We start from the raw sequence: 12,744 nt of genomic DNA, 5'->3' as shown, positions 1-12,744 counted from the left end.
GATCTTTCTATCTATTTAATGTATGTGTTTATAACTATAAACTTCTCTCCTAGAAATCATTTGCTGCATCCTATATGTTTTGATATATTGTGTTTCTTTTTCATTTGTTTCAAGATACTTTTTATTTTTTTTAATATTTTATTTATTTTTGAGAGAGTGCAAGTGGGGAGGGGTGGAAGGAGAGAGGGACAGAGGATCTGAAGCGGGCTCTGCACTGACAGTAGCGAGCCTGATGTGGGGCTTGAACTCACGAACTGCGAGATCATGGCCTGAGCTAAGGTTGGATGCTCAACCCACTGAGGCACCCAGGTGCCCCTTAGTTTTTTTTAATGTTTATTTACTTATTTTTGAGAGAGAGATAGAGCACATGTGCAAGTGTGCAAGCATGAGCAGGGGAGGGGTAGAGAGAGAGGGAGAGAAAGAATCCCAAGCAGGCTCTGTGTTGACAGCGCAGACTCCCAGATCCCGATGCAGGGTTTGATCTCATGAACCATAAGGTCATGACCTGAGCTGAAACCACTTAACCAACTTAGCCACCTATGCACTCCAACAAGATATATTTAAGTTTTCTTTTTAATTTCTTCTTTAATCCATTGGTTGTTAAGGAGAATCTTGTTTCATAGTCAGTTCTTTACATATCTAGGACTTCACTGTCAAATGCACTGGCCGCTGGCTAGGAATATATGACTATCTACATTAAAATTAATTGAAATCACATAAAATTAAAAATTCACTTTCTCAGTCACGAGCCATATATCAGATGTTTAATAATCATAGGTGGCTCATAGCTACCATATTAGGTACCAATGATACAAAACATTTCCACTATTATAATAACTTTCATTGGCAATCCTGATATAGAATAATAGTTGTTCACCAGGAGCAATTTTTACCCTATGGGACACTTGGCAATATCTGGAAACATTTTTGATTTCTACAAATAAGGGATGGGTATTCTGGTTTCTTTTGGATAGAGGGCTGGAGAGCTATTAAACATCCCATAATACACAGGACAGCCCCCCCACAGCAAAGACTCATTCAGCCAACATGACAATAATTCTGATGGTGGGAAACTCTGCCCTACAATGTATTTTGATGTGAAGTGTGAGGTGGAGATCTTGTTGTTTTTCCCTCTGCTTAACCAGTTGGCTAGACACCATCCCTGTCCCTGTATACTCAGTCCATTTACTCTGCTGGTGAACCTTAAGCTAGAGATGTTTTTTGTTTTTGTTTTTGTTTTCCTTAAATGGTATAGAAAGTCCTGTTGCCTTTCTACTTAAGATATGATTTTTAAAAATCAATTTCTGTTGCCTTACAGATTCTTTGACTTTGCACATAAAGACCACTCTGTGTTCCCAGAATATCATGGCTTCAACTTCAAGGTAAGTCCTGTTTGATGAAAGACTTTATGCAAGTGATTAATTCTCTTTGAAATGCCCAAGCCCATGACATTTTTAGCCCTTAGTCTTACTGACCTCACTAAGCATTTGGTCTCTAGAAGGAAAAAGTAGGAAGAGAGAGGAGACTGGGAGGATGGAGAAAAGGTGAGGCAGACAAGGTCGGGTGTGTGGGATAGGTGTGGCCCTGTAGTTCCAGTGTCTATACTTGATCTAAAAATGTGATTTACTTTCTGGGGTGCCTGGGTGTCTCAGTCGATTAAGTGTCTGACTTCAGCTCAGCTCATAATCTCATGGTTTGTTGGTTTGAGCCCTGCGTCGGGTTCTGTGCTGACAGCTCAGAGCCTAGAGCCTGCTTCAGATCCTGTGTTTCCTTCTCTCTCTGCCCTTCCCCCACTCACTCACACGCTCTCTCTCTCTCTGTCTCTCAAAAATGAATAAGCATTAAAAAAATTTAAAAATGTGATTTACTTTCCTCATCTTTTAATCCACAAGATGGTTGCTACTGGGCCTGCTTCAGTCCCTGCAAGCCTTCCCACTCTAGGAGTCTTTTTGTTTGTTTGTTTCAAGTTTTATTTAAATTCTAGTTAGTTAACATATAGTACAATATTGGTTTCAGTAGTAGGATTTAGTGATTCATCACTCACAGATAACACCTAGTGCTCATCACAAGTGTCCTCCTTAATGCCCATCACCCAGTTAGCGCATCTCCCCATCCACCTCCAACCCTCCAGCAACCCTCAGTTTGTTCTCTATAGTTAAGAGTCTCTTATGGATTGCATCCCTCCTTTTGTTTTATTCCTTCTCCTATGTGCATCTCTTTTTTTTTTTTCTAATTCCACATATGAGTGAAATCATAAGGTATTTGTCTAACTGAATTATTTCACTTACCACACTCTACCTCCATCTACGAATTTGCAAATGACAAGATTTCATTCTTTTTAATAACTAATATTCCATTGTGTGTGTGTGTGTGTGTGTGTGTGTGTGTGTGTGTGTGTATACACGACATCTTTATCCATTTATCAATTGATGGACATTTGGTCTCCTTCTATAATTTGGCTATTATTGATAATGTTGCTATAAATATGGGGTGCACATGCCCCTTAGAATCTGTGTTTTTGTATTCTTTGCATAAATACCTAGTAGTACAACTGCTGGATCATAGGGTAATTCTATTTTTAACTTTTGAGGAACCTCCATCTCTTTTGGAGTGGCTGTACCAATTTGCATTCCAACCATCAGTGAAAGGGAGCTCCCCTTTTCTCTGCATCTTCTCCTATATCCGTTGTTTTCTTGTGTTAATTTTAGCCACTCTGACAGGAGTGAGGTGGTATCTCATTGTAGTTTTGATTTGTATTTCCTTGATGAGTGGTTTTGAACATCTTTTCATGTTTCTGTTAGCCATTGGGATGTCTTCATTGGAGAAGATTCTATTCATGTCCTCTGCCAGTTTTTTAACTGGATTATTTTTTTTGGGAGTATTGCAGTTTATAAGTTCTTTATAGATTTGGATACTAACCCTTTATCAATCAGATATGTCATTTGGAAATATCTTCTCCCGTACCCTAGGTTGCCTTTTAGTTTTGTTGATAGTTACCTTTGCTGTGCAGGACCTATTTATCTTCTTCAAGTCCCAGTAGTTCATTTTCACTTTTGTTTCTGTGCTTCCAGTGATGTATCTAGTAAGAAGTGGCTATGGCCAGCGTCAAAGAGGTTGCTGCCTGTATTCTCCTCTAGGATTTTGATGGTTTCCTGTCTCACATTTAGGTCTTTCATCCATTTTTAATTTATTTTTGTATATGGTACAAGAAAGTGGTCCAGGTGTATTCTTCTGCATGTTGCTGTCCAGTTTTCCTAACACCATTTGCTGAAGAGTCTGTCTCTTCATTGGATATTCTTTCCTGCTTTATCAAAGATTAGTTTTACATACATCTCTGGGTCTCTTTCTGGGTTCTCTGTTTCACTGATCTTTTTGTCTGTTTTTATGCTAGTACCATACTGTATTGATGACTACAGCTTTGTAATACAGCTTCATGAAATCAGAAATTGTGGTGCCTCCAGCTTTGGTTTTCATTTTCAATATTACTTTGGCTATCTGGGGTCTTTTTTGGTTCCATACAAATTTTGAAATTGTTCTAGGTCTGTGAAATATGCTAGAGTTATTTTGATACAGATTGCATTCAATGTATAGATTGCTTTGGATAGTATAGACATTTTTACAGTATTTGTTCTTCCAGTCCATGAGCATGGAATGTTTCTCCATTTCTTCAGTTTTCTTCAATTTCTTGCATAAACATTCTGTAGTTTTCAGTGGACAGATCTTTTGCTTCTTTGGTTGGGTTTACTCCTATGTATTTTATGGTTTTGCTATAATTGTAAATGGGATTGAGCCCTTCATTTTCTTCTGCTTCATTATCGGTGTATAGAAATTCAATTGATTTCTTTATGTTAATTTTATTTTATTAAAAAAAATTTTTAATGCTTATTATTTTTGAGAGAGAGAGAGAGAGAGAGAGACAGAGCAAGCAGGGAAGGGGCAGAGAGAGAGACACAGAATTGGAAGCAGGCTTCAGGCTCTGAGTTGTCAGCACAGAGCCGAATGTGGGGCTCGAACTCACAGACCACGAGATCATGACCTGAGCTGCAGTAGGCCGCCCAACTGACCGAGTCACCCAAGCGCCCCTACATTGATTTTATATCCTGTGACTTTGCCAAATTCATGTATCAGTTCTAGCAGTATTTTGGTGGAGTTTTTTGAGTTTTCCACATAGAGTATCATGTCATCTGCAAAGAGTGAAAGTTTGACTTCTTTCTTGCCATTTTGGATGCCTTTCATTTGTGTTGTCTGATTGCTGAGGATAGGACTTCCATTACTATGTTGAACAACAGTGGTGAGAGTGTACATCCCTCTCATGTTCCTGACCTTAGGGGAAAAGCTGTCAGTTTTTCCCCATTGAGATTGATACTAGCTGTGGGTCTTTCATATGTGGCCTTTATTATGTTGCATTATGTTCCTTCTATCCCTACTCTCTGGAGGATTTTTATCAAGAAAGGATGCTGTATTTTGTCAAATGCTTTTTCTGCATCAATTGAGAGGATCTTATGGTTCTTATCCTTTATTAATGTGGTGTTATAATGTTGATTTGTGAATATTGAACCAGCCCTGCAGCCCAGGAATATATCCCACTTGATAATGGTGAATAATTTTTTCAATGCATTGTTGGATTCAACTTGCTAGTATCTTGTTGAGAATTTCTGCATCCATGTTCATCAAGGAGATTGGTCTGTAACTTTTACAGACACCCTTTTTAGTGGGAACTTTGTCTGGTTTTGGAATCAAAGTAATACTGGCTTCATAGAATGAGTTTGGAAGTTTTCCTTCCATTTGTATTTTTTGGAACAGCTCCAGAATAATAGGTATTATCTCATCTTTAAATGTTTAGTAGAATTCCCTTGGGAATCCATCCACCCTTAGACCCTTGTTTGTTGGGAGATTTTTGATTACTGACTGAATGTCTTTGCTGTTTGAATTTTCTATTTCTTCCTGTTTCATTTTTGGTAGTTTGTGAGTTCCTAGGAAATTGGTCCATCTTCCAGATTGCCCTGTTTGTTGGCATATAATTTTCATAGTATTCTCTTATTGTAGTTTTCATTTCTGTGAGTCGGTTGTGATCTCTCCTCTTTCATTCGTGATTTTATTTACTTGGTCCTATTCCTTTTTCTTTTTAATAAATATGGCAAGGAGTTTATCAATTTTGTTAATTCTTTCAAAGAACCGGCTCCTGGTTTCATTGATCTGTTCTGTTTTTGTTTTGTTTTTTTTGTTTTTTTGATATCATTGATTTCTGCCCTAATCTTTATTATTTTCCTCTTCTTCTGGTTTTGGACTTTATTTGCTGTTGTTTTTCCAATTTCTTTAGGTATAAGGTTAGGTTATGTATCTAAGAATTTACTTCCTTATTTAGGAATGTCTGGATTGCTATATACTTTCCTCTTATGACTGCCTTTGTTGAATCCCAAAGGTTTTGGACAATAGTGTTTTCATTTCATTGGCTTCCATGTGTTTTTAAATTTCTTTTTTGATTTCTTGGTTAACCCATTCATTCTTTAGTAGGATTTATTTTTTTTTTAATGTCCAAATATTTGTGGTCTTTCCAAATATTTTTTCTTGTGGTTGATTTCAAGTTTCATAGTGTTTTTGTCTAAAAATATGCATGGTATGATGTAAATCTTTTTGTACTTGCTGAGTGCTGATTTGTGACCCAATATGTGATCTTTTCTGGAGAATGTTACATGTGCACTGGAAAAGAATGTGTGTTCTGCTACTTTAGGATGAAATGTTCTGAATATAACTGTTAAGTCCATCTCGTGCATTGTATCAATCAAAGCGATTATTTTCTTTCTTGTTGATTTTCTGTTTACATGATCTGTCCATTGTTGTAATTTGTGTGTTAAAGTCCCCTACTACTATGGTATTTTTATCAATGAGTGTCTTTCTGTTTGTGATTGATTTGTAATTTGGTTGTTCCCAACTTGGCAGCATAGATATTTACAACTGTTAGATCTTTTTGTAGATAGACCCCTTAATTATTATATAATGCCCTTCCTCATCTCTTGTTACAGTCTTTGTTTTAACATCTAGTTTGTCTGATATAGGTATGTCTATTCTGGCTTTCTTTTAATGTTCATTGCCACGATAGATGGTTTTCCATCGCTTTACATTCAATCTGCATATGTCTTTAGGTTTAAAATGAGTCTCTTGTAATCAGCATATAAATGGGTGTTGTTGTTTTTTTTTGTTTTTTTGTTTTTTTGTTTTTTTTTTTAATCAATTCTGATACCCTATGTCTTTTGATTGGAGCATTCAGTCCTTTTACATTTAGAGTGATTATTGGAAGATATTAATTTAGTGCCATTGTGTGTCCTGTAGAGTTGGTGTTTCTGTTGATGTTCTCTCTGGCCCATTCTAATCTTTGTTGCCTTTGGTCTGATTTTTGTTTGTTTGTTTTGTTTTTTCTCCACTCAAAAGTCCTCCTTATGATTTCTTGCAGGGCTGGTTTTGTTTGGGGTACTATTTATCTCTTTTTCTATTCTGAATGACAGCCTTTCTAGATAAAGAATTCTTGGCTGCATATTTTTCCTATAAGCACGTTGAATATATACTGCCACTCCTTTCTGGTCTGCCATGTATCTGTGGAATATCCACTGCAAGCTTGATCTGTCTTCCCTTGTGGGTTAAAGACTTTTTTCCTTGCTGCTTTCAGGGTTCTTTCCTTGTCTGTGTTTTGTGAATTTGACTATGATATGCTGTAGTGATGTTGGTTTTTGTTAAATCTAATGGGAATTCTCTGTGCTTCTTGAATTTTGATGTCTGTATCTTTACCCAGATTAGGAAAGTTTCAGCTATAATTTGCTAACATAAACCTTCTGCCCCCTTTTCTCTTTCCTTATTTTCTGTGACTCCTATAATACAAATGGTATTCCTCTTTAATAATTTATATTCTCTCAGTCTTGTATCATAGTCTTTTGCCTTTGTTTCCTTCTTTTTTCTGTTTCCTTATTTTCCATAATTTTATCTTCTGTATTATTGATTCTCTTCTCTGCTTTGTCTATCTTTGCCAACGAGGTGTCCATTCAAGATTACATCTTGGTTATAGCATTTTTAATTTTGGCCTGACTATATTTTAATTCTTTTATCTCTGCAGAAAGGGATTCTCTGGCATCTTCTGTGCTTTTTTCAACTCCAACTAATATTATTATAATTGTGGCTTGAAATTCTAATTCACTCATCATTCTTATATCTGTGTTGATTAAATCCCTGGCCATCATTTTTTCATGTTCTTTCTTTTGGGGTGAATTCCTCTGTCTTGTCATTTTGGAGGCAAAAAAAAAAAAAAAAAAATTAAAATTAAAAAAATTACAAACAAGATAATACAATACAAATCAAATAATGGAAGCTAGATACTAGGTGTGTTTCTTTTTTCTTTTTTTAATTTTTTTTAATGTTTATTTATTTTTGGAGAGACAGAGCATGAGCAGGGGAGGGGCAGAAGAGGGAGTCACAGAACTTGAAGCAGGCTCCAGGCTCTGAGCTGTCAGCACAGAGCCTGATTCAGGGCTCGAACTCACGAGCTGTGAGATCATGACCTCAGCTGAAGTCAGACACTTAACCAACTGAGCCACCCAGGTGCCCCTAGGTGTGTTTCTTTCTGCTTGTTGAGAGGTTGATAGAAAAGAGAGAAAAAAAAAGGAAAACAAAAAACTATAAACAAAATTAAAAAAAAATTTTAATGTTTATTTATTTTTGAGAGAGAGAAAGAGTATGACTGGGGGAGGAGCAGAGAGAGAGGGAGACACAGAATCGGAAGCAGGCTCCAGGCTCTGACCTGTCAGCATGGAGCCTGACATGGGGCTCGAACTCACAAACCGTGAGATCATGACCTGAGTCAAAGCTGGATGCTCAACTGACTGAGCCACCCAGGCGCCCCTATAAACAAAATTTTAAATTGAAAAATACAGTTCTTAAGTAATAGAATAAAATAAGGAAAATAAAAAAAATAAAAAATTGCTTTTTCTGTATCCAAGAAAGAGAAAAGAATGAAGGGAAAAAAAAGATAAGCAAAAACAGAAGGAAAGAAAACGAACAAACAAATGAAGAAGCAAACAGAATGAAACCTGAATGAAGTACATTCATTTTCCCCTAGAATGAAATCTTCGTAAGACACTATAATTCATAGACTAAGTAGGTGGAAGGATTTGTCCTGGTCTTCTGGGGCATGTGCCTAGAGGGCACAGCTGGGTGGGGCGTGGGGTAACTGTTTCTGTTCTCCATTTGGTGGCACTGCTTAGCTTATAGGTGTCGATCAAGGAGTGCATCCATGCATGTATGCTTGTTAGTGGTGAGAATGACTTCACAGAGCTCTCTAGTGTCTGATGTGGGAATTTTTGCCCTTGTGGACACACATTCAAGTGCCTCTCCTTGGTCTCAGGCCTCTATCTGCTCCCTGCCTTCACCCTGTCTGTGTTCAAGCTGTGTCCCTTCCAGGTGGCACCTCCCTCCCGAGTTTTATCTCACACAGAGCTGTGTTTCAAAACCCCTCACTTCAGAGATCCCTGTGGCTTGGACCCATGCTAATGCTTTGGGGAAGGGTGTCCACAGAAAACATTCGCACGATCCCACAGCAGCAGAGGCTCAGAGTTTATGGTGAATCACAGCACATACCCTGTACAGGTCATGGTGCACTGTGGCATCTTTGTTTCAGTACTACAGCTACATGGTAGCTCTCTGGGATAAGCCAGGAATTTTGCCCATGGGGAAGCCTATGGCCTCTACCAAGTACACTCCAATCAGAAGAACCACTTTTCCCCAGGTGGCACATGGACCCCTCAAACCATGCTTCCTGCTCCTGGGGATTCACCTGACTTACTCACCAGAGCACAGCCAAGCACTGAGCTCCAAAACTTCAGATTCTGTCCTATTATAGAATATAGCTATATATAGAATCCTGGTGGTATTGAAATCCCCTCCTTTCTTCCATCAGTGGTTTTTGTGAACAGATTTCTTGTCTAGTCCCATGCGAGTGTTTTCACTCTTTCTTTCTTTCTTTCTTTCTCTCCAGCTACTTTTGGGGGCAGTGCTTTTCTTGCATGATCCTGATGTGCTGCCTTCTCCCCAGTCCTCTCTCTGCAAAAATGGCTTCCTACCCTCTACGGCTCTGCAGCTTTTCTCCCCCCAGTTCACCTCTCCACACCATGTACCTGCTAAGTTCTCTGATTCAAATTATGCAGATTGTTGCAATAATTCTCAGATCAATTTCCTAAGTGTTCAAAATGGTTTGATGCTGATCTAGCTGTGTTTCAGGGACAAGACAAGCTCAGGGTCCCCTTACTGCTCTGCCATCTTAACTCCTACCTGTCTAGGAAACTCTTTATCTCTCCTTCTATTCTAAATGGCAGCACTGCTGGATAAAGTATTCTTGGCTGCATATTTTTCCCATTCACTTTGAATATATCATGCCACTCCCTTCTAGCCTGCCAAGTTTCTGCTGATAAGTATGCTAACCTTATTTGTCTTCCCTTATGACTTAGGGATTTCTTTTTCCTTGCTGCTCTCAGGATTTTTTCCTTAACTCTGTATTTTCCAAATTTTACTACAATATGTCTTCGTGTTGCCCTGCTTTTGTTGATTATGGTGGGAGTTCTCTGTGTGTCCTTGACTTGAATGTTTGTTTCCTTCCCCAGATTAGGGACATTTTCCACAATAATTTGCTCAAATAAGTTTCTGCCCCTGTTTTCCTCTCTTCTTCTGGCACTCCTGTGATACAAATGTTATTACGTCTTATGGAGTTGCTGAGTTCCCTATTGTCTACATTCTGATCTAATGTTTTCTTTCCCTATTCTTCTCAGCTTTATTATCTTCCATAATTTTATCTTACATATCACTTACTCATTCCTCTGCTTCTTCCATTCTTATGGTCATTTCTTAGAATCGGTTTCACATCTCAGTTATAGCATTTTTTATTACTGTCTGACTAGTTTTTAGATCTTTTATCTCTGTGTTAAGAGACTCCTTGGTGTCTTCTATGCTTTTCTCAAGCCCAGCTATATCCTTATGATTGTTGTTTTAAATCCTGGTACAGGCATATTACTTATATCTATTTTGATTAGATCTCTGGCTATGACCTTTTCTTATTTTTTGTTTTGTGATCCATTTCTCCATCTTGGCACTTTGCTTTAGTCTCTGTTTTCTCTGTGTTAGGAAAGCCTGTTATATTTCCTGCTTCTGAGAGTAAAGGCTATATTAAGAAGATGCTATATACTGACCCCGGCTTGGCGCTCCAGGAAGTGTTTCTGGTGTGCAGTTTGTACACTCTGCTTTTGTGTTTTAACTGCTCTTTCCCTCACATCAGTCCTCTGCAGTTTCACCTTGTCTGTACTGGGTTGTGTTTGGACCTTGCCCAGTGTGTGGTGAGTTTTAACTCGGTGTGTTTTGGTCTGCTTGTTCAAAAGGCCAGATCCATTTTCCACTAGAGCTGAAGTTTTGCATCACTCCATTGTCAGTAGACTTGGTAGGTGCAAGGGGTTTGTGCTCATCTTCTAGCAGAGGGACCTGCTTCTGCTCTGGCTCTCAGGCACAATTGCACTCATGAAAAAGCACCTGCAGAGCCTACAGGGGCGGGTCTTGGTGTAAGTGGCTCAGGCCTCTACTGTGTGTGCTGTGTTTCTCACTTAAGTCTGCCTGTGCTGATAGGTGGGGAATTAATATAGTTTCAGCCCACTGTCTTCCTGCAGAGGGGCATTTGCGCCCACTGATGTTCAGGAAACCCTCACTGAAGATCGAACAATCTCCCCTCCTGTGTCCCAGGAATCCCTCAGATCTCTCTGCCTTCACCCATTCTGTGTCTGAGCCTTTTGCCCACCCAGCATCATGGTCCTGTGCTGGACACAACCTGTGCTGAGTTTCAGAACTCCAAAGGGACCTGGCATGGTTGGCCCTGCACTAATCATCTGGGGTGGGGTCTCACTACACTGTGGCTGGTGCCTGCTTGTCTCAGAAGGGTAGTCACAGAATGTGCGGCCACTTGGAGTATGGTAAAGCACAGCGAAAGGCTGATTTTCAGGTTACCTGGTCTCAGCAGGTGTCTCTGCTCCTATTGGAATGAATAGGGTAGCTCAGTGGCACCCGCTGGCAGTGCCACCTCTCTCAAATGCACTGTAAGGAGGAGATCTGTCTGTCCCAGTGTGGCCCAGGGTATCTGCAGACCATCTGTCTTCTCCCAGGCCTCTGCCCTCCCTCTCAACAGAAGCACATCTGTGCTGGTCAGGTTCTGTCTCTGGTCATGGCATGGACTTCTAAAACTTCTGACTTTGAGTTCCACTGCCTGGAAAAACTTGGCAATAGTCAGCCGCAATTGTTTTGCTTCTCAGTGGTTTTGGGGAAGTGTTTTTCTTGTGCAGTGCCCTGCATGCACATGCTTTCTCACATGTGCTCTCTGTCTCTGAATCTCTTTCCTGTGTGATCAGGGCTCTTTACCCCCCACAGCACCTACGATTCTTTTCTCGCTAATCACTTCTCTGCACCTCCTCCCTTCCACAGTGTGGCCTCTTTTATCCCTGTAGTTGTGCAGTTTGTTCTCTCAGTCCTCACATTCATTTCTTGGGTGTTTGGAATGGATTTGATATTTATCTAGCTATGTTTGATGGACAAAGCAAGTATAGGGTCCCCCTACTACTCTGACATCTAAATCCTGTCCTACTCCAGGAGTCTTAACAACTATGTACAGAAAGTTTTTGGAGGCATGGGGGCACATAGGAGCTTAGATAGTGAGAGTGGTGGAAACCCTGACTATATAGGCCTGGATCTGCTGCTCGAAAATAGGAGAGGCTGAGAAGATGGCAAGTTGTCTATTGACCCCTGAGAACCTCTCAGTCTGAGGTCCATGGGAAGTGCTTCAGATTTCCTATCCTTGAAAGCTGGGTTCCCTTTCTGGCATAGCATGAGAAATACCTTGCCTTCCCTGAGGTCAGATCTCCTGTGCCCTAGTAGACTCTAGCACAGAGGCTGATGGAGTCCGTGTTCACCAAATGAGGTTGTAGTGAATCTCTAATGCAGTGAACTCCCAAGTCCAAGGGTAGGTCTGTAGAGAAATAACCTTTGCGGTAAAGCTTGTGTCTTCCCTCTGGTTTGAGATTCTTCTCATGTGGAGGTTGGGCCAGAGTGACACAGGGCAGCAGTAGAGCCCACCTTCCTTGCCCGTCCATTCTCATAGCCAGTGATGTGTGTCACTGCCCCTTCTGCATCCTACTAGAGGGCTTCCTGTGACAGCTGAACACTATTGAATGTCCTCATTAGGGCCTATAGAGCCCTGTGGGTCCTGGTCCTGGCAGCCTATGCTCTGCTCTCCTCCCTTTACTACATCTGAAGTCTCACTGACCTCCTTGCTGTTCACAGTCCTGAAGTCCCTTCAGGCTCAGGGCCTTGTGCCTACAATTCTTTTTCTCTGCCTGGGACACCCTGTTTCTAGCTGTCTGTAAGGCTCCCTCCCTCTTTTTTCAGGCCACCTGCCTGGGAGCCTTCACTTATCATCCATCTAAAATAGTAACCCCAGTCCTACTCCTTTGCTACATTCTCTGCCCATTGTCCAGGATGGCCCCCATCTTGCATAGCTACTTGTGTGCTGAACTGTCATCTTTCACCTCCAGGTAGACAAGTGCTGTGCAGGTCAGGAGCGGAGTGTGTCCATTGTCAGTTGCTGGGAAGTGCCTGCTCGTGGTTGGTGCTCATTAAATATAGGTATCTCTTGTCATCCATTTAGATCCTAGTGCACAGGGAAAGTTAGGATAG

General features: G+C 40.3%; 1 protein-coding gene across 2 annotated transcripts in view; it reads left to right on the top strand.

The window, feature by feature from the left end:
* PGBD2 (piggyBac transposable element derived 2) overlaps positions 1-12,744 on the top strand; it is a 36,543-nt gene that overhangs the window by 14,319 nt on the left and 9,480 nt on the right. The window contains exon 3 of one of the 2 annotated variants that reach the window (XM_019433141.2): positions 1,319-1,382. The exons of the other annotated variant lie outside the window; for it this stretch is intronic. Within the exon in view, the coding sequence (XP_019288686.2) occupies positions 1,319-1,382 (64 nt within the window). The remainder of the gene's footprint in view (positions 1-1,318; positions 1,383-12,744) is intronic. 2 annotated transcript variants of the gene reach the window in all.

This window comes from Panthera pardus, unplaced genomic scaffold (assembly GCF_024362965.1).
Source record: "Panthera pardus isolate Hobbes unplaced genomic scaffold, ASM2436296v1 HiC_scaffold_1, whole genome shotgun sequence".
NCBI lineage: Eukaryota > Metazoa > Chordata > Mammalia > Carnivora > Felidae > Panthera > Panthera pardus.
Note: the sequence above shows the minus strand (reverse complement) of the source record. Positions and strands in the feature narration are given on the sequence as shown.